Source organism: Lissotriton vulgaris, chromosome 5, assembly GCF_964263255.1.
Source record: "Lissotriton vulgaris chromosome 5, aLisVul1.2, whole genome shotgun sequence".
Classification (NCBI taxonomy): Eukaryota; Metazoa; Chordata; class Amphibia; order Caudata; family Salamandridae; genus Lissotriton; species Lissotriton vulgaris.
In genome coordinates this window covers 49,286,998-49,311,766 of record NC_141693.1, presented here as the reverse complement: position 1 = coordinate 49,311,766, position 24,769 = coordinate 49,286,998, and the positions used below count along the sequence as shown (strand labels likewise).

General features: G+C 43.7%; 1 protein-coding gene across 4 annotated transcripts in view; it reads left to right on the top strand.

Moving 5' to 3' along the window:
* LOC147710112 (E3 ubiquitin-protein ligase TRIM39-like) overlaps positions 1-22,338 on the top strand; it is a 413,790-nt gene extending 391,452 nt beyond the window's left edge. For all 4 annotated transcript variants that reach the window (XM_086920810.1, XM_086920812.1, XM_086920811.1 and 1 more), the window contains one exon: positions 19,003-22,338. In XM_086920810.1, the coding sequence (XP_086776936.1) occupies positions 19,003-19,547 (545 nt within the window). In that variant the 3' untranslated portion in view covers positions 19,548-22,338. The remainder of the gene's footprint in view (positions 1-19,002) is intronic.
* Positions 22,339-24,769: the final 2,431 nt, after the last annotated feature.

Genomic DNA, 24,769 nt, shown 5'->3' with positions numbered 1-24,769 from the left:
GCAAAATGAATACGGGGCAGAGCCTGCTTTGAATCTCGGTATGAAATTACTGAGAGATTTCAAACAGGTCTCAGTTATAATATTAGCTAATATTAAAGGTGAGGCAGCATCTGTGGCGATCCGCCAAAAATTAAGAGAATTCGATCTAACTGAGCAACCATATGAACTAGCCAGAATAATTGAAAAATCCTATGAAGAACTAGGTAGAGATAGTTTAGGTGGAAACCAGTTAAACCCCAACTAACGGAAAATCCTGAAAAGGTCTTTATTAAAAACACTCTCACTACTCCCAAAAAGAAGTGGGAGAACACTAAACAAACTTCTAAAAGTTCTAGTGTGCTCAAAAGGAGCCCTCTGAAAAGAGGTATAACCTCCGGAACAGGGATAATTTGAAAAAACTGATAGATATCAAGATACTGATACACATTCCTCTTGTACCTTTCAGACTTCCTCACAGAAATCGGAAAGAAGAGGACGGTCAGAACACAAGGAAGAACGTGTGAAGTCCAAAGACGATCAACACGTTCCAAAAAATAAGAAAACCCAATTCACCAAAAAGAAGGTAGAAGGTCTTAAAATCAGACATGCCGAGGATCTTGAGGACACAACTCAAGAACGGGGAGTGGGCTCAGACAATGCTGGACAGCGCAGCAGAAGTCACCATAGCTCGCAAGATCTTGAAGGATCATCTGGAGACAGTGGAATTGAATGAGTACATTCAAGTTGAAACCGCTGATACCAGGGTTAGTGTACCCCATAAGTTATAAGAAGTAACGCTCCGGATGGAGGGGGACATAACTAGGAAAGTAAGAGCACTCTTTTGGGAGAAGCTCTCTAAGGGTTATGACATTCTTCTAGCTGAAAAAGACTGGCTACTAAAATTTGTCAGGGAATGCCCACATGGCGAAGACCTCATTATGCCAGCCTTCTCCAATCATATTCCAATTCACTTAAAATACACCTATGCCAGAAGATGAGCTGTAGCCCAAGCTCCAGCATTATAAAAAAATCATGTAGGATGGGATGAGGATTCCCCTCACCATAAAATCCAGTTAAAAACTAAACCAACTGCACAAAGGCAGTACCCAGTTAAGCAAGAAGCTAAAAAACAGGTCAGGGAGATATTAGATCCACTTGAATACCAAGGGGTGATTGAAACATGACCCTCGTCAATGAACAATCCTTTGTTTCCTGTCTCCAAACCAGACAATACATATCGTCTAGTTTTGGACTACAGACATTTAAACTCTTGTTGCAAAACGTATGCAGTACAAAATGCACACAGTGCAGCACTAATGAATAACATTGTGCGTAAAAAATTTAAAACCACATTAGATATTTCTAACGGTTTCTTCTGTCAAAACATTGCACCTGAAAGCAAGTATTTGACCGCTTTCTCAATTATGGGGACACAACGTCACTTCTGTCAGCTCCCCCAGGGATTCAAGAATAGTCTGGGGTTATTTTCAGCTAGAGTAACAGAGTTACTACAAACGTATGATAATGAGGCATTATCTTATGTCGATTACATCTATCTAACAGACGATGACTTGGACAGGCACTTGAACAGAGTGAATACCAATATTCTTGGATTCGCCTCTGAAGGGTATAAATTCAACTTTAAGAAATCAAGAATTGTCCACCTCAACGTCCTTTTCCTAGGATACGAGTTATCAAGTGAAGGCAAAAGCCAGGCAGCCAACTTTTTAGAATGTGTGCGTTGCGCCAACCTCCAAAAACGCTGAAAAACCTGCAGTCAATTCTAGTTTTCCTAAATTTCGGAAGAACTTGCATTCTAAATAACGCAGAAAGAGTTAAATCTCTCTACGAATTAATCAAACCTGATTTCAAAATAACTAATTGGACTCAAAAACACACAGACATTTTGCGTTCAGTGCAAACATACATGTTAGCAACAACACATTTACAGACATGCGAAAACGTCCGCAACCTTGTAATCCGAATCATTCCAGGAAGATGCAGATTCACGTACTCAACCTTTAATATAGGTGAAAAAGTACCAATAGCTTATAAATCACACTTGTACACACAAGCTGAAATGAAATTCACTTCTACAGAAACAATTCTGACAACGGTTCAAACTGCAGTAGCAAAAGAGAGACCCCTGGCACAGGGTAAACACATAATGGTTGTTACTCCTGTACCTGCCTTAGAGGCAGTGACAAAAGCAAGCATTCCAAATGCAAAGGCTTTACATCCAAGATGGATACAATGGGTTAACTCTCTTGCTGCAAGAGACGTTGAATACGTTTTTGATCCCTACTTGAAAACTCAAGAATTTCTACAATACGAACAAGAATGTCCTCTGCCCACGGAGATTCTGCCTCTAGAACAATACGTATGTATAATGTATACAGAAGGATCAGCACAACCCGCAATTGGGGGTAAACAAGCTTACAGTGCTGCGTGCGCGATCGTAAAAGGTCGCTGGCGCGATCATAAATTCCAACCTAGGTCACAAAAACTCAGTCCCTCGGAGACTGTACAGCTCAGCGAGCTGAACTACAGGCATTCAAGATGGCGCTTGAAAATACCGATCGCGAATTCCCCACACTCATAGTGCGCGATTCATATTACTGCGTTCAATCTTACAATGAATACTTGCAGAATTGGATTCAAAACGGTTTCAAAGATGCAAAAAATGGCACAATAAAGCATAAGTTGCTTTGGGAACAAGTAGTTCAATTACAGAAAGAACTACAAAAGACTCACGTGATCCATACACTGAGTCATCAGCATGATGGCGTTCACGTTGAAGGAAATTCATTGGCTGATGAAGCCGCGAAGGCAGCTGTGCAAACGGCTTCCTTAGCTGCAATCACTCGTTCAAAAACAAAAATAGACAGCAAAATAATGCAGGCTGTCGCCCCTTCCAACAAAGACAGCGGTAAAACGTTACCAAAAGGCTTTCCACTCAAATACTCATATATAACTGATGCAAATAATGTTCCATTTGCTCGAATCCCTGGAGTGGGGGATAGAAGAATTCCAAACATGGAACATAGATTAGGACTAATCTTAGCAACACATGAAGGACTCACCTCTGCACATGCAGGTGTTTCCGCCACAGTATCATTATTGAAACAAAGATACTGGTGGCCACGCATGAGGAAACAGACCAGAAATTATGTTTTGGAATGTGAAATCTGCCAAAAGATGAGTCTCTACAGTGAAACGTCCTGCGTAGACGCCCCTGTTAATGTCAGATAAACCATTAGCGTGCGTTTACCTGGATCACTGCGGTCCCTTACGGAGGGATGGTAACTAGAAATATATCATGGTCGCAGTGGATTCATGATCAAGATTCATTTGGATGTGGCCTCAGCGCTCGGCTGAAGCCCAAACTGCTATAAAAGATTTGAGAGTCTTTATCGGCACATACGCAGTCGGCACACTACATTCTGACCAGGGTCCTGCGTTTAGCTCCAAAGCTTACAAGGAGGCTATGGCCAATCTGGTTGTTGCATTGCGGTATTTTTAGTCCATTCCATCCTGATAGAACTTCTGTAGTGGAGAGATAAAAACAGGAGATAAAGCAATCTATAACAGCTAGGGTGACGGGTGGGTCACATTTAATAAGTGTCCAATGTAGTCTAAATAATCTGCCAAGACATTTTCTGGGTGGAATCACTTCATATAAAATCCTTTTTGGTACTAGAATGATTGTCCAGGACCTTGATCGTCACACTTCAGTGGTAGAACAAAAACCTTTTGATATCAAAGACCGTTTGGCTGTTTTGCAGGACTTAAATGAAACAAGGAGAAGTCAAAGCAACACATTACAGAAGCCAACGACCATTGAAGGGGAACCACCCGTCCCAGCAAGGCCTGCCTGGATTCCAAAGATTGGGGATCTAGTCAGAGAAAAGATCGCGGACAAGAAGGAATTTGGGCCTTCTTACAGACAACCAGTACCTGTGCTAGCAATCCACGGATCAAGAACAGTGTTACTGCCGCCCCTTGCTGGAAGAAAGGAGAACAGGTTTGTATACATCACCCTGGTCAAACCACATCATGTTGCCAATCATAAGTAGTAGGCCAAGTGGACTCCAAATATGTAGCAGATGACCAAATCTTGCTACTATCCAAGAGGTTCAAACTGAGAGACTCATCACCGTTGAGGAATCTGCAGTGCGAAAAGAAGGACTAAGCAATAAAGCCATGGAACTTGTGCCTCTTGAAACCCAAATAACAGTTCATCAAGACACTCCTATCTACAATGATGTAGCATCTGACTGTATAATATGACAAAGGATCCGGTAGCTCCAGTGATTTCAAGTAATCCTGATGCAATACCTACCATTGACAGAAATGCCTCTGTCTATTTCATTAACTTTGATACGTTTTCCGAGGATCCCAGTGAGCCTGAAACAACGCCAGCGAATAAAACTTTTAAAGAAAACGCAACTGAACTTTTTCATCAACTTGGAAAAACGTATCTGGTTTCACCATGGGTTGAACTTTGGATTGTGCTAGGCGTACTTTTTCTCCTACTTTGGCTAGTTCTTGTATTAAGTTTGTGAATGCTGATAAATTGAAGATATAGTAAAATGGGCACAGCAAGTAAGAACATCAACCTACTCCTCAAGACACACAAATCATCTCATTGTGAACAAAGCGACTTGACATCAGTGAACATCACAGCCGTTCCTATACCTGGTGGTATAGCATGGGACAGAACTGATTATGACATCTATGGCCCTGCAGAGCTGTTGAAGATTCCACATCAATTCAAGGTTTCCTTGAGTGACTTTGTTTCACCTAGCACATTTTCTGATGATTGGGACTTTGAGACTGTTAACCCCTTCCATGCTGGTGACGAACCCCAGCCGTCATGCACTACGGTGCTCGTGTGCTGATGACGGCTGGGGTTCGTCATGGCCCGCCCGTGTTCGGCCGGCGGCCGCACACGGGAAAAATCGCGGCCGCATCGAAGGGGTTAATAATATGATGTCAGACTTAGAGATGTCTGCAAAATTTACAAAACATGAATACCTAGAAGGTCCATCAGATTATGAACAAATGTACTGTTATAATCACTATGGTCATCATTATTTGCACAAATCTGCAAACCCTAGAGATGTTTTTACTTTTAATCAATGGGAACACTGTCCAACGCCACTGAAGGGTAACTCAAACACATTCAATGAAAAAATTCCATACTTCTCAAGTTTTAAGGTCTCAAATCCAGAAACATTTTACTTTAAAAATGTTAATAAGACAGGAATGAAAAGTATGTTAAAATTTATTCTGCAGCCTTTTATGCCCAGCTGTCCTCATTAGGTTTTGACTTTTGGAGTGCCAACATTGAAACAAAAACTGTCTGGTGCCGGGAATAGAAGCCTTATTTTGAGCCTGCATTATCCCTGAACAAATAATGTTTTTGAACGACACTGTGCAACAGACATCCTGTCTTGGCCTAGCTAAGATAAAAGATGTAAACAAACCGTCTATACCTACACCTACACCTGATAGTAAAAACACTTCAGAAGGAGGGGTCGACGTAAAAACAATTTTACTCAAAAACAGAACTGATCCTGATTGGAAGAAATGGTTAATCTGGCCCACAGACACAAACAACCATCAAAATAGATTCCTGAATAAGACACAAGGGGTTACACTCACTAGGCCAGATCCAAGATATGTCCAGAGACAACATCCAGGGATAGTAACAACATGCAGTGTAGGAAAACTGTGCCTTGACTGGCTACAAAAACTCACACTAGCAGAGGTAAAACAACACTTATCTTTACTTAAAGATGGCGTTGATTTGAGGGACTTCTTACAAGGTCCTGCAAAACGGCATCATAAACGTTTTATATATGCTGGTATATATGCCATTTATAATGAAGCTTGGAAAGCGACACAAGCAGAGACTGCAGAACGAATACGAGAAATTGATTGTATTAATTTAGAGAAAGCTCTCTGTAGTTGACAATGGGTTAACGACTATGTCATCCAGAATTTATTCTTTAGACAGCATAGTATCATCTGCCATAGACATAATGGAACAGGACTTGCTCATGCTACAGCATGGACTGTCACAATTGCATTCTATAATGCTTTTGGGCTGGACATTACAAAATCTTTGTTCTGAATATGTGCCATGGCGTCTAATCAACACTACGTCATTGTTTTCTGTATTTAACCTTACAGATAGACAAATCACTCTGGCACAAAGAGAAGCAGACTATACAGTGCTGAGCATTGTAAAGCTGGAAAGATTACCATGAACTGTTTCAGAAAAACCTGCAACAGAATATCTAATACACAGAATATTCACTCTGCCAGTCACAATTTTCCATTTTCAGTATTGTTTGAAACATACCAGCTGGCATGTATGAAAGGTTGGGTAAAGAATACATTAAGTCAACCTGGGAATTACCATATACACACAGATGTTGGAGTGGGGAAAAGAAGTATTTATTAGTGGTACAAATTGCAAAAGCGCACTAAGTGGTACACTTTTATGTCAGGGTATTAACTTACACGGGGCCTGCGATGGTTCTTTGCCCAACTTATCCTGCCACCTGCAAGGTTCTCCAGCTGCAGTGATAGATCCAATTTTTAGGAAGCTTTCTAACGGAAGCTATATTATGTTGAATGATCACAGTTGCTGTGGCATGTTGCCAGGAATAGCCTATCTCGTAACTGTGTCAGCTAGGGTCACTTGTTGTGTGCAAGTATTGCTTCCTGAAATTAAGACAGACGGGGAGTTGCCGCTATGGCCTTCACTGAACATCTCTTCTATACGAATTGATACTTTAAGTAGAATGAAAGCCATTCTTTTACAAAAAACTGTGCCACTGACCTCGTCCAAAGAGACGTATGAACTACAAGTTGAAAGGTCCTCTGCAGAGATACATGCCCTTTTATTTACAAACTGCCCTGTAACGGCTCATGCATTGTATTGTCCCCAGCGGCTGCCAATCCTGACGACGGCATTCATTGAGGTCTCACAGACGCAATCTGCTGACAGTGAGATACGTGGATCGACAGGCACACAGGTACCATCTCCATCTCCTTCGAACGTTGCTAATGCGGCTAACGCTGACATCGATGCTTCACATTTTTGTGCAATCGGTCTTCTTAACGAAGTGGTCCAACTCTCACTTACTGTGGTAGACAAATTCTTTACCAGCTTAGAAGATTTGATGTTTTCTCCAAACAATGAGACTGACTTTTGAAATTAGCACAGAGCGTTCTATAGGACTCTGTATTCGACCTTCACTTTTTCAAAAACAAAACTTCTAATTTTAGAACTATATTTTTCTACAATTTGACATTCATCCAAAATTGAACTCTTTTTTTGGTATGAAGTAATCTGCTTAAAGTAGAACTATTCATAGAGAACAAGAATTATTTGAATATTTCCAAGAGACAATATTTGAACTTGTCCACAACCAAAACAATTTATATATTCTGTCATGAAATGGTCTCGACTTTTTTCTTCTGTATTTAAGAGCCATTTCATAAATGTACTTTCATGATTCATTCAGATAGCATTTCCAATGTCATACTATATGCTTTGAATGAAGACATTGCTTTTAAAATGCGTACAGCACAAATGCTTATTTTTATGTACAACCATTTCGAATGCATTTTTTGTATTTTAGGTGAGGTTTTACACATCATTTAAATGCTTTGAATTTAGTAATGTCGAACAAAATAAAGTGGCGTGGGTGTTGTATGGCGTTTTAGGATCCGAGCGAAATATCCAGATTCATGCCCTTATATAGGTACAATTCACATTGCCCTAATATAGGCATAGAAATCATACTCATATTTAGACATAGCCCATGCAGTCCAAATACAGGCATGGCTACTTCCACCCGTACCAGAAAGCCACAACGAGTTTTCTTGGAAAATCGGCTTAAGCAGTCAGGGACATCCCCTTGCTTGAATATTGATTTGTCCAAGAACTCATGGAGTTTTCAAAGAACTATTATTCCCTTGGGTTTCTTTGATGACGTTATTATGCCCGACTTTACGTCAAACTAGGCACCTTCAAGGTATAAATATGCCTTCACTTGCTCTAGCAAAGACACAGTGGTTCGGAGCAGCTCGACTATCTACTTGCCCGACGCAGCTCGCTACAGCAAGTGCCGAAGGAAGCCGATCCTCCAGCTGATGCACTGATCGAGAAGCTGTTCTTTCTCTCGCTAAGAATCCAGCTCCAGTGTTTTCAAGCTCCCCTCACGGGGTGTTGGGAAATCGAGTCTCGAGACAAGAAATACCAGACCTCTTTCATTCTAAACTAAGGTATGGAGCTGATTAGACCCTAAGGAGAAATCTTGGATAGATTCTTGGCAAAGAAACTAAACCTATGCTGCACCACACTTACTTCTTCCCTCATACTAGACTTGGGTTAGGTACATCGGGGTAGGCGTATTTTAGAAACACCAGTTGAGTACTTTTAGCCTTTGTTATTTATGTATGTTTTTATCTATGGTTTAGAACCATACAATGCTTTTACAGTATTATTTTATAATACTCTTCTCGCTGTACGCATTATACTTTGCAGCCTGTATTACGATTGTAGCAGTTCACTTTACTTGCATGAGAAAGAAGACTGTTCAATAAATCCTTTTATTGAAAACGCCCGTCCCTCTATTTCTCTGCACCTCTGATGAAATGAAGCATGCACGATTGACTGAGTAAAATATCTATCTATTGTTTCCACGACTCTGAAGATACGTTTATTCTTGGGGAAACAAAGTTGTCATGTTTATGCGGTTGTCAGAAACGAATCCCTTCTTGTTTATTTGAGAAAGTTTCTAGTGACCTCTGCGCTAGCTGGCACTCACAATTAAGTTTAGTATATTCGATAGAGACATAGTAGACATAAGTCCTACGTCAAATCTATAGGATATATTATTCCAATGCGCAGAGCCTATTGGGAATATAGGAACTACACTACAGTTTGAGGTCTGCCATCTTCACCCAAAGCAACTTATGCTTTATTGTGCCACCTCTAAGTCTTTGAATCAATTTAGTTGCCATTAATGTAAATTATCATTAAAGTACTGTACACAGTAATATGGTTCACACACAAGAGTGGGGAATACAAGGCGTATTTTCTAGTTCCAGTAACAATGCCTTTAGTTCAGCCAACTGTGGAGTGCAGTCCCCAAGGGAATGCGTGCTAATTGTGTGAGGTTAGAAGTTACTATCCAACAGAGCACCAGTAACAATGGCACATGCTGCAGATTATCGTTCCTTGGAACATACAGCGAGTTGTGCTGCACCATCAGTGTAAGTAATACATCTTTACTGATCAAGAGGTAAACAGTAAAGGGCATGGTATAAACAGGTTCAGACTGTAAAAATTCCTGTGTTTGTAAGGAAGGATTAAAGAAAAAGGGTCTGATTACAAGATTGGTGGTGAGAAACTCGACTGCCGGTCACTTGCTGGACTACGAGTTTCCTCAGATGGACGTCCTTTGGCATTCCCACAGTGTTGCCTTTCAAATAGGCATCGCAAGGGAATGCCAAAGTAAGTACCCGCATGGCATGGACTTTTAAATCTATGACGTGCAGGAACTAGATGAGCATGCACACAGGAGGGCACACCTTGTGCCCCCCCTGCATGCACCCCAGATGCCATGAGGCACTAGCAACCCTAACAAATGTGGTCACACTGCAGTGGTTAGGGTTACAGCGATAAATCTTGTAATATGCTTGGTGGTGCTACAGCAGCACTACGAAGCATATCGCTGCCTCAAGACCAACGCGCCAGCACCAGGGATCATAGATCCCTGGTGGCTGCGGTGTTCCACTAACTGTCCAACTGCCGTACTCGTAATACGGCGGTCGGACCACTGGTGCGGCAGTCCCCGACCACCACCGCACCTCCAGCATGGGTTTGGCAGTCCAATGGCCTGCTGAACTGGTAATAAGGCTCACAATCTACACCAACAGCAGATAAAGAAGTTGCCCAGATTATCCATCTGGGATGGAGGGCTTTAGTGTTAGGAAGGGCTTCCCTTTTGACAGCCTCTAAGGCTGAGACTAGAGTTATGACAATCATGCGTTTACCTTGTGCCAGAGGACATTCTTTAAGAATGGCCCTCTGTAGAGCCATGAAAATTTACTCTGTGGATGCAAAACTCATTGCAATATTGGAACATAGATGCGATTTTATAATGCAAATGGAACTGTTTCACCTCCATCCGTATCAAATCCTATGAAATCCACACAGAGAATCGAACAAATTGCCACGAAATTCCAGAATAGGGGATATCCACCTAACCTCATTGATGAATCAAAACAGAAAATTTTGAATATTGATCGACAAAAACTTTTACAACCTGGTCCTAAAAAACAACAGACACGCATAGTGGTAGTCTCCAAATATTCTACAGCCACTACGAAATTCAAACGAACCATACATCAACATTGGTCATTACTCAATCTGGAACCGGATTTCAACCAGATCTTTTTGGAACCTCCGCTATTTGCATTCACCAGAGCTCAAAACTTAGGGGAACTAGTTCAACACAAACCAACCGTGACTGTCAAATATGCTGGCACCAAACCCTGCCTCAACTGCGGGAATTGTAATAGCATCATTAAGGGAAATACCATCAACCACCCTATGAAGGGCAACACAATAAAACTTCATGTTAATGCAACATGTGATTCGAGCAATGTAATTTATGCCCTTAAATGTCCCTGCGGGAAACTCTACATCGGTAAGACCGAAAGAAAAATCAAAACCAGATTAACGGAACACAAGTCCAATATAAGACTGAAAAACAGTAAATCCTCGATTGCCACACACTTTGAAGAACAAAAACACAACATTTCTCAATTAAAATTCATCATACTGGAAACTGTTGCTAAAATGGAAGGCAGAGAAAACACCAAACACCTTCTTCAACGTGAAAATACCTGGATTCAAAGACTATCTACACAGAAGCCAATGGGCCTCAATGACAGAATTGAACTTTCTTGCTACCTATAAAGTGTTGCTAATGGAGCCACAATAGGCTTCCTACCGTTTTACATTACATGTACTGTAATTTGAATTCAAATCTTTATTTAGATTCATGGTTTGTATTAATTTTGACCCTTATTCCTCTGTCCAAAATAACCCTTCTGTGTTCATTGATACCTGCCCATCGGGCACTGTGATATTTACATTCATTTTTTGCATGAACCCCCCAACACCTTTATCATTTTTATTTCCTAAACCCATTGGAACTCCACGCGCTTATCACAGCACTCGAACCCTGATCACAAACCGAGTCTTTTTTCCCTATCCACTACCCACGTGACCGCAACATACGTAACTGATCAAACGCGGCAACAGACGTCTCCGTCTTGACCGGCGTTACGAGCGGACGAACATCGAACCAAAAGCACCTTTCTCACCAGGTTAGTGCACTGCATGGAAGACCACCGCATGATTGAACTTAACCGATCTCGACCCAGACTCACGATACGTACCCTTTACTTTTTAGCATACCGGCGCATCTTGACTACCTTTGAAACACGTAAGCCACATTTCGAGCATGACTTTGTTATCAACACGGGCGTAAACAAGGCTATTAAGGTGACCTTTAAATTGACACACACCACCCCCTCCCCTCACTTCCTCTAGTGCCTTCCCAAAAACACACACCATACGTCTATATTCATTGCCACTTATATTATTTTCGTCTAACTTTGTTACAGTACCTTTTCCCTGATGAAGGGGCAATTACTAGCCCCGAAATGCATTGGATTGACGCAAAGGACAAAGTCAATATGTTGTGAATGGAATAATTCATCAAACACCATATACCTATGAGAATTATCTAAGAACTATTACTTTAAATAAACATGAATAATTCACAATGAACTTAGTGTGGAACCTCTGTGAATCATAGAGGAATTACAGTGTGCACCCAAGGATGGGATCAGTGACCCACTGATTCCACATTCACATGGTTACAAGTAAGAGGAAACACAGCTTTGAGTTGTTTGACTTTTTGGGCAATCTTAACCGTTTGGACGGCGTTTGACCATGACGGAATTAACAATTATAAGACTGACTACTGGAGCAGCCAGCACCTGGGTAGCTCCGTGCTGGCCCAATCTTGGCGGTTGTGTGTGTAAAGTACATGAAATAAATTGGAACGAACGTCCATATGAAAGACAGACTGAGTCATAATGAGCTGAACTAAATTTAGAGCACCCATAATGGATAGCGTGCATAGCCAGCTAAAGCTGGCCAGGTAGCCCCTTCATTACTAAAGGGACCCAACTGTTCCAGAGTAGCAGGGTGGGGGAGGGCACCAAGGAACCACGTATCATGTCCCATTAGGTGGGTGGTATTTCCAAAGCTGGAATCCGGGCCGTAGGGGTGAAATGACGAGGTCCATGGTGGCGAGTCTTCCGGTAGAAAATTAGACTGGAAGTGAAAACATGCCCAACTCTACGAGCCCATGAAGCTTGCTGAATTTTGAAGCACCAAACTCAACCTGACGATTAGCAGGAATCCTAAGGACGGGTAAAACCGTGAGTTTGTTGAGGAGAGTAAAATTTATTATATCTTCTCTTTTTTTATCCTAACGGTGTGGGCAGGCCTTAGCGTGCTTGGACCCCCGTAGGACTCTTTTTTCTTTCTTTTTCTTGGTCCTGAAGAAAGCTGAGCCGAAAATAGCACTACCAGCAGAAACATGTTGACCATTCACTTTTAAGCCACTGGAATTCTAATTCAAAATCCCAGTGACTTCACTGTTTTTATTGTGAACAACTGGCCCTTAATAAAGTTTGTTGAGGCACAGTTGTGATCTTTTAAAATACACCTCCCTTCACTGATCACTCTTTCACACACACCAGCTCCGCTGCACTTGCAGGCGTGGAAGCACACAGGTGGGGATAGTCGGTCCCACCTGTGACTGAACCCCATGATGAAGCATGTCACCACTAGGGTGAGTGAGGGTTCTTTTAGAAAATAATAGTCTTTTCATTATCACTGCCTCCTTTGTTTTATGACCACTTGAATTAAAGTAATTTAATTATCCCACTGTGTTGTAGGTTTTCACTTGTGACGAACTGTCGTTTAGCCAATTTATGTATTTATTTAATTATAATTTTTTAGGTGCTCTTTTGTTGATATAAACAAGTAAGAGGAAACACAGCTTTGAGTTGTTTAACTTTATGGGCAATCTTTACCGTTTGGACGGCGTTTGACCATGACGGAATTAACAATTATAAGACTGACTACTGGAGCAGCCAGCACCTGGGTAGCTCCGTGCTGGCCCAATCTTGGCGGTTGTGTGTGTAAAGTACATGAAATAAATTGGAACGAACGTCCATATGAAAGACAGACTGAGTCATAATGAGCTGAACTAAATTTAGAGCACCCATAATGGATAGCGTGCATAGCCAGCTAAAGCTGGCCAGGTAGCCCCTTCATTACTAAAGGGGCCCAACTGTACCAGAGTAGCAGGGTGGGGGAGGGCACCAAGGAACCACGTATCATGTCCCATTAGGTGGGTGGTATTTCCAAAGCTGATACGGTCTGTATTTGGCTGGTGTACTGTATGTATGAAATGTATTAGTGTTAGCATCAACAGCTGGAAAATTCTCCCTTGAATAGAAAACCTCCCAGAAGTAAGCAGGTTCTGCTTCCACCACAAAGATTAAGGCACCACCTTGATTTGAAAGGCCATGCTGAGTCACATGTAAATTAACTGCTGGTCTGCAGTTGGCAGGAATGGCTACAGGCTGAGCAGCCATGAGAGAAATAAAAATTGATTCAAAGTGTAGCACAAATGAGAGTTTAAACCTTTGAACGTTCAAGCTTGAAAAACCAAAAGGGTTAGATGCTTCCTGTGGTACACAAACAAGGATGCGTAGTCCAGGTGTAGAAGTAGATCCCTCTTTATTAGCAAGTAGTAAGGTGGCAGGTTACAGGATAGGAAGTTACAAGGAGAAACCCCCAGGAGAGAGCTACCAGCTCCTCAGCCTCAGATGACCAACTGACAATCTCCACACAGGGAGGCACACTAACATTCCATGATGTCACAGGACTTTCTGATAAAGTGGTAGAGAGGGAAAATACATAGAAACCATTTACCACACATCCTCTTCCGTTAACAAACAACAGCAAGAAAGAAGTTAAGACGGAGCAGAAGGATTCAGAGGAGACTGTAGACACAAGAGCTAATCAAAGGGACAAATTGAAAAGCAGGAAACTCAAGCAAGAAAGCAGAAACAAAGGACAATAAAAAGAGGCATGTAGAAAGATAAACATAAGATGCACAGATGAACTAAATGCAAATTACATAACATGCCCATCCACCCTCCTTAATAAAACAAGGTAGCGATCCTGGCAAATAAAGCAGGGTGCAACAACTGAATGACAAAATCAGTGCAGATGGAAATAAGCACAATAAGATAAAATAGCAACCCACACAGAAAAAGGGGATGCCTTGCAATAAAGATTAGTGCATGACATGCTCTAACAACCTCCCCTCCAAGGGTACACCAAACAAGGCAACCTTTAAACTGTGGAACGAAACAACTCCCCAGGAAAGGGTACACCAGAGGAAACTAACGCCCCTGGAACACAGTAGCCGCACACTGGCAATAGTGGCGCAACTACACCAAGAGGTAGCGCTGACAACGCACCCTGACAACCCACATAAAGTGATGCAAGTTAGACCAACACAGACAACCTCCCCTAACAAAAGGGTACACAATTGAACAATGTAGAAATTGTTCAACGCAACATCACTTAATGGCGGCACTGACAACGCACACCACCTTCCCCAGAAAAGGGTACACAAGGATACCAATCCTTGAAACTTTTGAACAAAATAGTTACATGCAGACAACCTCCCCTAATAAAAGGGTACACCACGTGAAAGTGTGCAACGTAACTTCTCCAAAGAGTAACAACAAGACCCTAGGAAACAAAATGTAGGCACTGACTGGCACCACAACCCCACAACCTCCCCTAAATAAGGGTACACCATAAGTACTAACCCTACGTACATGGATGGGGTAAGATAAGACACAAACACCCTAGCATCCCAAGCAGGGTGAAACACAGGATACACACCCTGTGAGACCAAAACTACAACATCCCCTATATATATACAGGGTACACCATAAGGTACAACATCGCCCTAGTTACAAAATATGGCATTGACTAGCCACAAGCCCTGCCCTAAGTAAGGGTACACCTTAGGGTAAGGTGTTGCCTTAGGAAACTAAACTCCCCACAAAAGAGAACAACAAAAAGTACTAGAACAGGCAGAGAGAAATTATGCTCAAAACATACACCCACCCACAACATGCGCGGAGATACTAAAAAGTTCACCACAATGACATACTACAACCTCCCAAAAGTAAATAGAACAATCCATTATGGCCAACACACATATCAACCTACAACATACACCGAAATACAAATAATGTAAAGCATAGACAAATGAAGAGAAAAAAAAACAAGAGTTTTTAGCTCCGGTGAGCGATTTCTCACCCGAGATCTTCAGGGCCAGGATTGTCCAAAAGTTCTTATGAAAGACTTCACAGCAGGAAACTAAGTAGGGTGACATGCAGGCAAGTCTTGAAAAGAAGATCGCAGGATCCTCCACTTAAGGAAACAAAAGAAAACTCGAGACCTGTAGTCAATGCACAGATGCGCTGATGCGCAGGGAAAAGTACCTTCAAATCTGAAGAGAGACACCCAAACAGCGTGTGTGCGACTGAGGCAAACTAAGTGTGCAGGAACTACTCGCAGAGATAATACCAAAACAATCAAAAGCCTTGCGTAGACGCGCCGTGATTGTCGGAGTCCGTTGCTGTGGAAACCGATCGGCGTGGACAGTTTCCTGGAGGCTGGTGTAACTAAAATGACTTCCTTGTGACGTGAGCAGACGGAGATACGTGTGACGTCGGGAAGAATGAGGAGCTCGCGTAAAGAACGCTGATTCATGAGCGTCGTCACTGTCATCCACCAACATCGTTATGCATACCACTACGTCATCAGAGGTGCAGCAGAAAGCGGAATGAACGGAACAACAGAGGACAGAAATGCAGTTGGGAAGTACGCCTGGCGAAAATTAATGCCGCTGTGAAGTAATGAGAGGCTCCGCAACTGTCAAAACAAGCAGGTACAGAACAAACAGCATTCGACTGAATTTCAGGGTAGGGTCTGTAACGTGTCCATTCATTCATGAAGAAGATGCAGGCGAGCTAAAGTACTCAAATCTTGGGCACAGTCACTTAGAAAATAAAGGTTTAATCTCACCAACTTGTAGAAAGTAATCTTAAGTCTCCGTCGATGTTGACCACAATCCCAAGAGAGGAAGCAATATCAGCCTCAAATTTGCAGACGTTAAGTTGACAGTTAAACTGTCACTAAACCAAGGCAACATGTTGAAGGCCAAAATAGGGAAAGAAAACGTAACTTCACAGACGAAGGTTGCTGTGCTTGAGAGTGTACTGCCAGCGCCAGGGCACCTCCATAAGAGCAAACACAAATAGTGCTCAAGAAAAATGCCCACACTGTGTGAAAACACACAATAAACACAGTGGCTGTAATAAAAGCGAACTGTCATTGGACACAAGAAGACAGGAAGGCACAACAGGGTGATCAGGCCCGCTGAGACAGTGGCTCTTGTAGCTGGAAACAGTCAGACTCCAGATGACAGAGAGATGGCAGTTAGAGCTCTCACAACACAGACGCCCAGGGTGCAGGCTGTCCAAAATAAAAAGGACACTGGTGGGGTTAGCTGGGCGTTACCTTTTGGTTTCTGAGTAGTTTCCTGATTTTAAAGTTGCTTAGTTCTTTTGTAGACACTTGTACTTAGCTCACACGTAGATTCATCAGCTTCAGAACGTCGCCAAAATGTGCTACACAAACAAGGATGCGTAGTCCAGGTGAAGAAGTAGGTCCCTCTTTATTAGCAAGTAGTAAGGTGGCAGGTTACAGGATAGGAAGTTACAAGGAGAAACCCCACCAGGAGAGAGCTACCAGCTCCTCAGCCTCAGATGACCAACTGACAATCTCCACACAGGGAGGCACACTAACATTCCATGATGTCACAGGACATTCTGATAAAGTGGTACAAAGGGAAAATACATAGAACCATTTACCACACTTCCCGAGCACTGTAGAGGCAAAATCCCCAATAGCACGGATGTCTCCAAGAAAAGGTGTAAGGGTATTGTGGATGAGCACACGCACTACCCCGGCGACAGGCAAATATGTACCAGACCAAAACATTGGGGGTGTCCTGTTGCAGGGATTCTGCTTAGAAACAAAACTATGCTGGGTACCACAAGACGTCAGTATGTAGGGCCTGAGTCACCATACTACATCAGCATCTGTGGGCTTGAATCCGACTAATTTATAGTGCCTTACTTGCCCTCCTAACCTTTCAGAGAGACAAGTGATTTGGCACCCCAGAACATAACACTCCCACCCTCTCAGGGCTGCACTGGCAAGTCACTCCCTTTCGTTCTCTCACTCGTACTTGTCCACAGTATATCAAAGTCGTGACACAAGTCTAGTTTATAATATTTATTTAAACAATTGTGCTCGAATATGCAATAAGTGCACCAGAAATACAAAGCAGGTGCATGCCAATAATATCAAAAGCATACTCGACAGACCATATACAATAAACAGTCCTGTCATGTGAGATGAGCCTAACCCCTCCCCCTTCTACCAAAGGTAAATCGGTATAGATTATAAAATAAAGATGTCTGGGCGTGAATGATGGACCCCGTACCTTTGCACATATAGCAGATGGATCTACATCCCAGCTGGCGCAGCCCTCTCGTCTGCAGGACCGTGGTCCTCTCTGTTTCAGAGAAACCCGTTCCCAAATTTATTACAGCAGCTGGATGTCTTTATTATGTGTAGGCGCTAGTGTCGGCCATCATGATAACAAGGATCAGTGTTGTTTGACCTTGCTGCAGTCGTTCAGACAAAATCCCAGGATCAGAATCCTAATACTAGAACATGTGCTGTCTATTAACAATGATGACGTGGCACAAACACAAGCATGACACTTGGTAACGTGTGCAAAGCAGAAGCGGCCACATGATGCAAAGGTTAGGGAAAACAACATAGGGCTCCCTGGGAAATACAGTCCTCTTAAAGACTTTTACAAGGGTATCAGAGGTCAAGGTCAGGGGGTACTGATCTTTGTTATTTTATTGACACCCTTGCAATATGTGCATGGGCATAGTTCAGAGACATCTCTCCTTGGAACGGAAAAATAATGATGCACCAATAGGACTGTCAATGCTTTCTTTGTGTCTGTACAAGATTCAACATCCTGCGAGCAGAGAACAGGCCCTTTTATTAATGGAAAATCTGCTCAGGAGCAGAAGGTGTATAATCAGTCTGGTAGTTTCCGGGGTGATGTAAAACCCCCCCTCTCCAGAGATCACACAAGGCGCGATGCCCCCAAATCACATGACCGGTTAAAACATACCGGTAACACTTGTTATGTTTTTTTATTTACAGCGCATAGACAGTAATACACTGTACTAAGAAGCACTATATAAAGACAAGCGCCCATAATGGTGATTATCATTACTTCAGGGGTGCTTCTGATTGGGTAGAGTGTGAAAGGTGTCCGGGGCCCTGTGATTGGCTGCAGGAAGCGGCTTCTGCTGTGGATGGACATAAGTTAATATGTGGGTTCTTGGCCTCTGTAACAAACACTCCTTTCAACAAGAGGGAGTTGTAAACCCAAGTTTAATGTAAGAAATGTAACCCATGATCGGCGCAGCGCGTCCCATAAGTGAGAGATCGCAGGAACTGACGTAGCATTCCTGTCAGCGCCTTATATACCCGCAGCTGCGATCTGAGCCCCAGCCATGGACAATACACAAAAGTAAACAAACAGCACAGTGTGAATATTTACAAACAACTTTGTGTCCTAAAATCCTGTGTGTGCGAATGAACCCAGTGTGTTGCATCACCTTATAACAGCCTCTGACCTCTGCTTCTCTCTCCTGCAGCTGCGGTGACCCTGGACCCGGACACTGCTCATCGTGGGCTCGTCCTGTCCGAAGACGGAAAGAGCGTCAGAGACGGAGACAGAGACCAGGACCTGCCAGACACGCCCCAGAGGTTCAATCCTGCCCCCGCTGTCCTGGGGCGAGAGAGGCTGAGCTCCGGGAGGCATTACTGGGAGGTGGAGGTGGGGGACAAGACGGCCTGGCGCCTAGGGGTGTGCGACGAGGCTGCAAGCAGGAAGGGGTGGATCACACTAGCACCTATAGGTGGATGCTGGAAAGTGTGGCTCAGAGATGGTAAATATGAAGCTAACACCAACCCTCTCACCCTCCTGACCCCCCGGGTGCACCCCGGGGCTGTGGGTCTCTTCCTGGACTATGAGGCGGGCAGTTTCTCGGTGTACAATGTGGATGACGGGTCTCTGCTCTACACCTTCTCCGTGGCCCGCTTCCCCCCCACCCTGCGGCCTTTCTTCAGTCCACAATACAACCTGGGAGGGGTGAATGCGGGGGCGCTGCGGATCCTGCCGGTGACAGGTAAGGAGTGAAGAGACTGTGTGATACAAAAGGGGATGATGGACGGAGCGTTGAGCAAATCAAACACTCGCCCCCAGTCAACTGATCTGGGTTTAATCCATCACCATTCTTTAGCTCACTCAGCCACCCCAGTTTAGACATGGCCATATGCAAATCAGATGACTCTGTGCCTCATGGGAACAGTCCAGCCTGAACTGCCAAGCCATGCCTTCCCTGCACCGAAAACAAGCATCCTGGGACCGGTTTCGGATTCATAATCCTCATCAGCCAGGCTATCTTGAATCCAGTGGCCAAGTGAGCAAGGGACTCACGTCTGAGCATACCCTGCCAAATAGGAGTGAAGAGGCTGCCAGCAGCGCCAGGAGAGAGAGAGGTGCGGGGGTGTTTATTTATCATTAATGGTCCGTGATGACAAATTCCCTGCCTTATGTGACTAACTGTTCTCATTTTGAACCAACTCTGCCCTGCGTCGCGGGGTCCTTATAATCTGAAGTGTGCAGTGTGGTGACTACAACACACGCCTCTTCCTCAGCCAATCACCGACCTTGTGACCAAAGTGAGCTCGGAGGCTGGAGGTCAGCTCCAACTGAAACCCAGGTGTCATCTGTTTACAGTCCTCTGCTGCGAGACCTTGAACCCTACACCTGGCAGTAGAGCCCTCCCCTCTTCACTACTCTCTGCTCTGTAACCATCTCCTCTGCTCTGTAACAATAATAATCTCGCTGCTGCAGCTGCACAGCAGTTCTCTTTCCTTCCTTGCAGTGCTACTAATGGGTGTTAATTCCCTCCATAAATGCCACTCAGAAGGATGAAAGGCCAAGAGGACCCTGTCAAGAGTCAATCCTCAGATGTTGTCAGCGAGAGTTTTACTTCTTGAAGTGTCTGATCCCAGCTGACGAAGTAAGGATAGAGCTGACCAGACCCCACACCCTTTCAGCTCCTGCCCCCCACCCTTGGCCATGGAGGTCACTGCTGCACTGTCCATGTCTCACAGGCTGAGGCCACGGCCTGGTGTGTACGGAGCTAAGACTGAGGGAGTCAAAGGTTATTTCACCCTTGTGCCCTGCGTCACCCTTGAACCCACTCCTTTCCCTTCCAGACTCACTGCTTCTCTTTTTATGCATTTATTTTCAGACCCGCTAAGAAACATGCTCAAACCCTTCTTGCTCTCTGTACGAAACAAGCACTGTGCATGGTCTGCTGAGCTTTGGTGTGCATGGTTTGCAGAGTTTTGGGATAAAGGATGCACCAGTGCTCCGGGTTGGATTGGGAATAAAAATCGGCCCGGGCACACTAAACAAAAGTGGCCCACATTTGCATATTGCCTTTCTGCAAAACACTGCTCTGCGAAAAAAAGGATGGGGGAGGTAAAAAAAAAAAATGCACAGATTAATTTGCATCTCTGCCCGTTGATTAAAGGGAGGTAATGGACACCAATCTTCCACCAGAAAGGCCACTCAGGCACCCACTGGGCCTCTGGTGGCATCTGAACAACACCGAAACCGCCCAAATCAGCCCTCTGGGCTGATCAAAAAAGCGGTCCACAGCTGGAATTCGGATAACGGCCCCTCAGGCATCGCCCGAGTGCCCACATTACCAATCCGACACTGCCAGTGCTTGTTTTCCTCTCTAGGGACTCCTGCCTGTGGCAGATGCCGGCGGAAGTCGGGTGTGTCTTCCAGTGATCTTTGCCGGGGCTCGGCTTCAGACAGACAGGGCCCTGCATGGCAACTCCCTGCCATAGCCTCGAGGTGTGTGTTAGCCATCCACCCCAGTGTGAGTTAGGAGTAAGGAGGGAGCTTTGTCAATGTGGCAGGGGGCAGTTATTGTCTGTTATGACAGCACAGCTGTCGCCAGACATTTATGTGAGAACAACTAGAAAGGGGCTTTGTCTCCGCCCATATGTTGTGGGCAGGAGTACAGGTTTTGGTTGGGCAGCAATTGTGCGCTTCTACCAAATGTGTGCTTGCAGTGCACTCCCATTGGCTGTTGGTGGTAAGGGGGGTCCGCTCACCTAAAATACCTGTCACGTTCAAACGTAATGACGCTCATCAAAGGAAATCCTTTGATAATCAGGCTGTTTATAGTTTCACTCCATTTCCTTATACGGTGATTGGGAAATATAAATCCACATTAGAGTCAAATCATTTGCTGTTGCTAGATCCAATGTTTACTTTAGCACCTAAGACCTTTCTAAGTGACTGGAAGGATTTATAGAATGCCTTAAGTCACGTGTGGTGGTATGGGATCAGGTGCAGAACGTGCCCCAGCAATACCCCTGGATCTCAGCAAACTCTCCAATCTGGAAATTATTAGATGCAGATCATGAAAGAAGGACAAATATGCATATATATACCCTACTGTCTATAATGTTGTAGGTATGGTACCCTCACATCCTCACTTGGTACCTCATCTATTTCCCCAGGCCCCACTTCCTATTTCTTGCTTTCTTTTCTTCTGTTTTCTTTACTTTCAATTTGTTTTTCTTTTTTCCTCTGATAAACATCACTAACAGGACCACAACTCGTCCAACCAGGATCATCATAAAGTGCAATTACTGATAGGTGCATCAATACTGTTTTATGATGATGTATATGAATTGCAAAGAGAATGTTTAGCTTTGTCTTAATATCACCTATATATGTATCGATGTTTAATCTGCGACCTTTAGGAATATTCTACTTTCATTGGTCAGTTTTATACTATGTACTCGGTATGAAGTGATGATTATGGCTGTAACACTTCTCCTGCCTTTGATTTATAAACAATTCTTTAATAAAGGAATATGAAGAAAAAATAGAATTGGTTGCTGGTCGTCTTTACTTTGTCTCTGCCACGCTTGACGATGGATGCGTAGTTTTATTTTTTTTTATTTATGGCCGTTCACCATCCAGGAGAGATGTTGGAAGGTGTTTCTGCAGGAAGGAGAATACGGCTTCCCCTCTGCTCCTTTCTGCTGGTGTCCCTCCTCTGTATTCTCTCTCGCAATCTCTTACTCCTCGCAGGGCCTCTGATTACATTGTGGGCACTTATTTTTGATTTATTTTATTTAAGAAGTTTTATATAGCGCTAGCCAGACTGGAAGGTATCGGAGCGCTTCACAACAAACACAGAGCAAAAGAAAGCAAACATAATACAGTAAAGCAAGACCTTCAGGATACGAATCATAGTAAAGAGGATGATGACGCGTTCCATTACAGGGTCTTGGCAAACCGCATGGGAGAGAGGAGCAATGTCACTTTAAACAATCTGTTAGATAGGGAGCGGTCAAGGAAAAGGATTTTGAGCAGGTTTTTGAATTTAGGGAAGGAAGGAATAGTTCTGATGTGGGGGGGGGATAGAGTTCCAAATTTTGGGCGCATTTCCGGCAAAGGACCTGTCCGCGTTTTTTTTGTTTTCGAGCTTTTAGTGGGATAAGAAGTAGGGTATTAAAGCTTCTGAGGTTCCTGTTCTGACCAGTTTGGACGCCAGATATTCGGGTTTGCCTGTGTGAAGGGCTTTGCGAGTGAGGCAGGCTGTTCTGAAGTTCGCCTGCATTTCTATTGGTAACCACTTGAGTTCTTTTAGTGCCGGAGAGATGTGATCAAATTTCTTTATTCCAGTGACCATTCTGGCGGCCGCGTTGAGGGTTGTTTTCAGAGGAGCAAGATGAGTTTTGGCTATTCCCAAGAGGATTGCGTTTCCATAGTCCAGTCGTGACAACACCAATGCTTGGGTGGCTTGTTTGAGATCTTTTGATGGAATGAAAGGTTTTATTTTGTTTAGCAGCTATAAGTTAAGGAAAGCGCTCTTAGTCGAGATCTTAATGTGTTTGGTCAAGTCTAGTTTGGAGTCTAGCGTGATGCCTAATGACTTAACGGTGTCAGCCAGGGGGAGGTTCCCATTGAGCGCATCGATATCTTTTAACCACTCGACCATTTGTGGGTTCTCTTCTTTGTTCGAGATAAGGATTAGTTCTGTTTTGTCCAGGTTTAGCTTTAAATGGTTGCTTGACAGCCAACGTTGCTCTTCCTTTAATGTTTCATTGAGTCTATTAATGTCTTTAGAAGAGGAGATTTCCAAGTAGAGTTGGGTATCATCAGCGTAGAGGTGGAAGGGGATGTTAGCTTTTCTGAGTAGGGTGGTGAGGGGTTCCAGGTAAATGTTGAAGAGTTGAGGGGAGAGCACTGATCCTTGGGGCACTCCCCTCTTGACTGGGTGAAGGTCGGATTCAAAGCTTCTGATTTTGATTCTTTGTGAGCGGTTGTGCAAAAATGAGGAAAACCAGTTGAGTACCACGTCGTCTAGTCCAGCCCTTTCTTCGAGAGCTTTGAGGAGAAGATTGTGATCAACTTTGTCAAATGCCGCCGATAGTTCTAGGAGAAGGAGGAGGCAAAATTGGTGTAAGTCCAGTGATTTGTGTATGTCATCAATTACGTTGAGGATTGCGGTTTCCGTGCTGCACCCTTTCCTGAATCCTGAACTATCAGGAGGAGGCCCTGAGACAACTAAGGGATAAGGACTGCTATAGAACAATCAATAGGCAGGAATACAACAAAAGCATTATGGACTTCAACAAACTATTGGGAGTTTGGAGAGAAAATGGAATGCTAAGCATGGACGAACTGTTGTACCTACAATGTGACTCACCTATCCTTCCAACATTCTATCACTTGCCAAAAGTCCATAAGGATTCAAAAAGACCTCCAGGACGGCCAATTGTTTCGGCGATTGGCAGTCTACTGGAGAACGCATCTAGATTTATTGATGGCTATATCGCACCAATTGTCAAGGAACTTCCTTCCTATGTGAGGGATACACAGGACTTTCTTCGATTAATAGACAATATTGCCTGGGAACCTGGTTTTCTACTAATAACTCTTGACGTTGTCAACCTCTACACCTGTATTGCCCATGAGAACGGTATTGCTGCATTAAAGTGGTTCCTTGATCAGAAACATGGTCAATACCGGGACCACAATGAAATGTTAATACAACTTATAACTTTCTGCCTTAACAACAACATATTTTTGTTTGCAGGACAGCTATACAGACAGGTTAGAGGAACATCTATGGGCTCGTGCTTCTCTCCCAGCTACGCTAATCTTTTCGTCGGCTGGTGGGAGAAGCACGAGGCCTGGGGGGAGGCCAACGACCAGTGGACAGACAATATTCTTTTATGGACAAGGTACATTGATGACCTGTTTGTGGTTTGGCGCGGCAGTAGATCCTCGGCTGAGGAATACATAGCCGC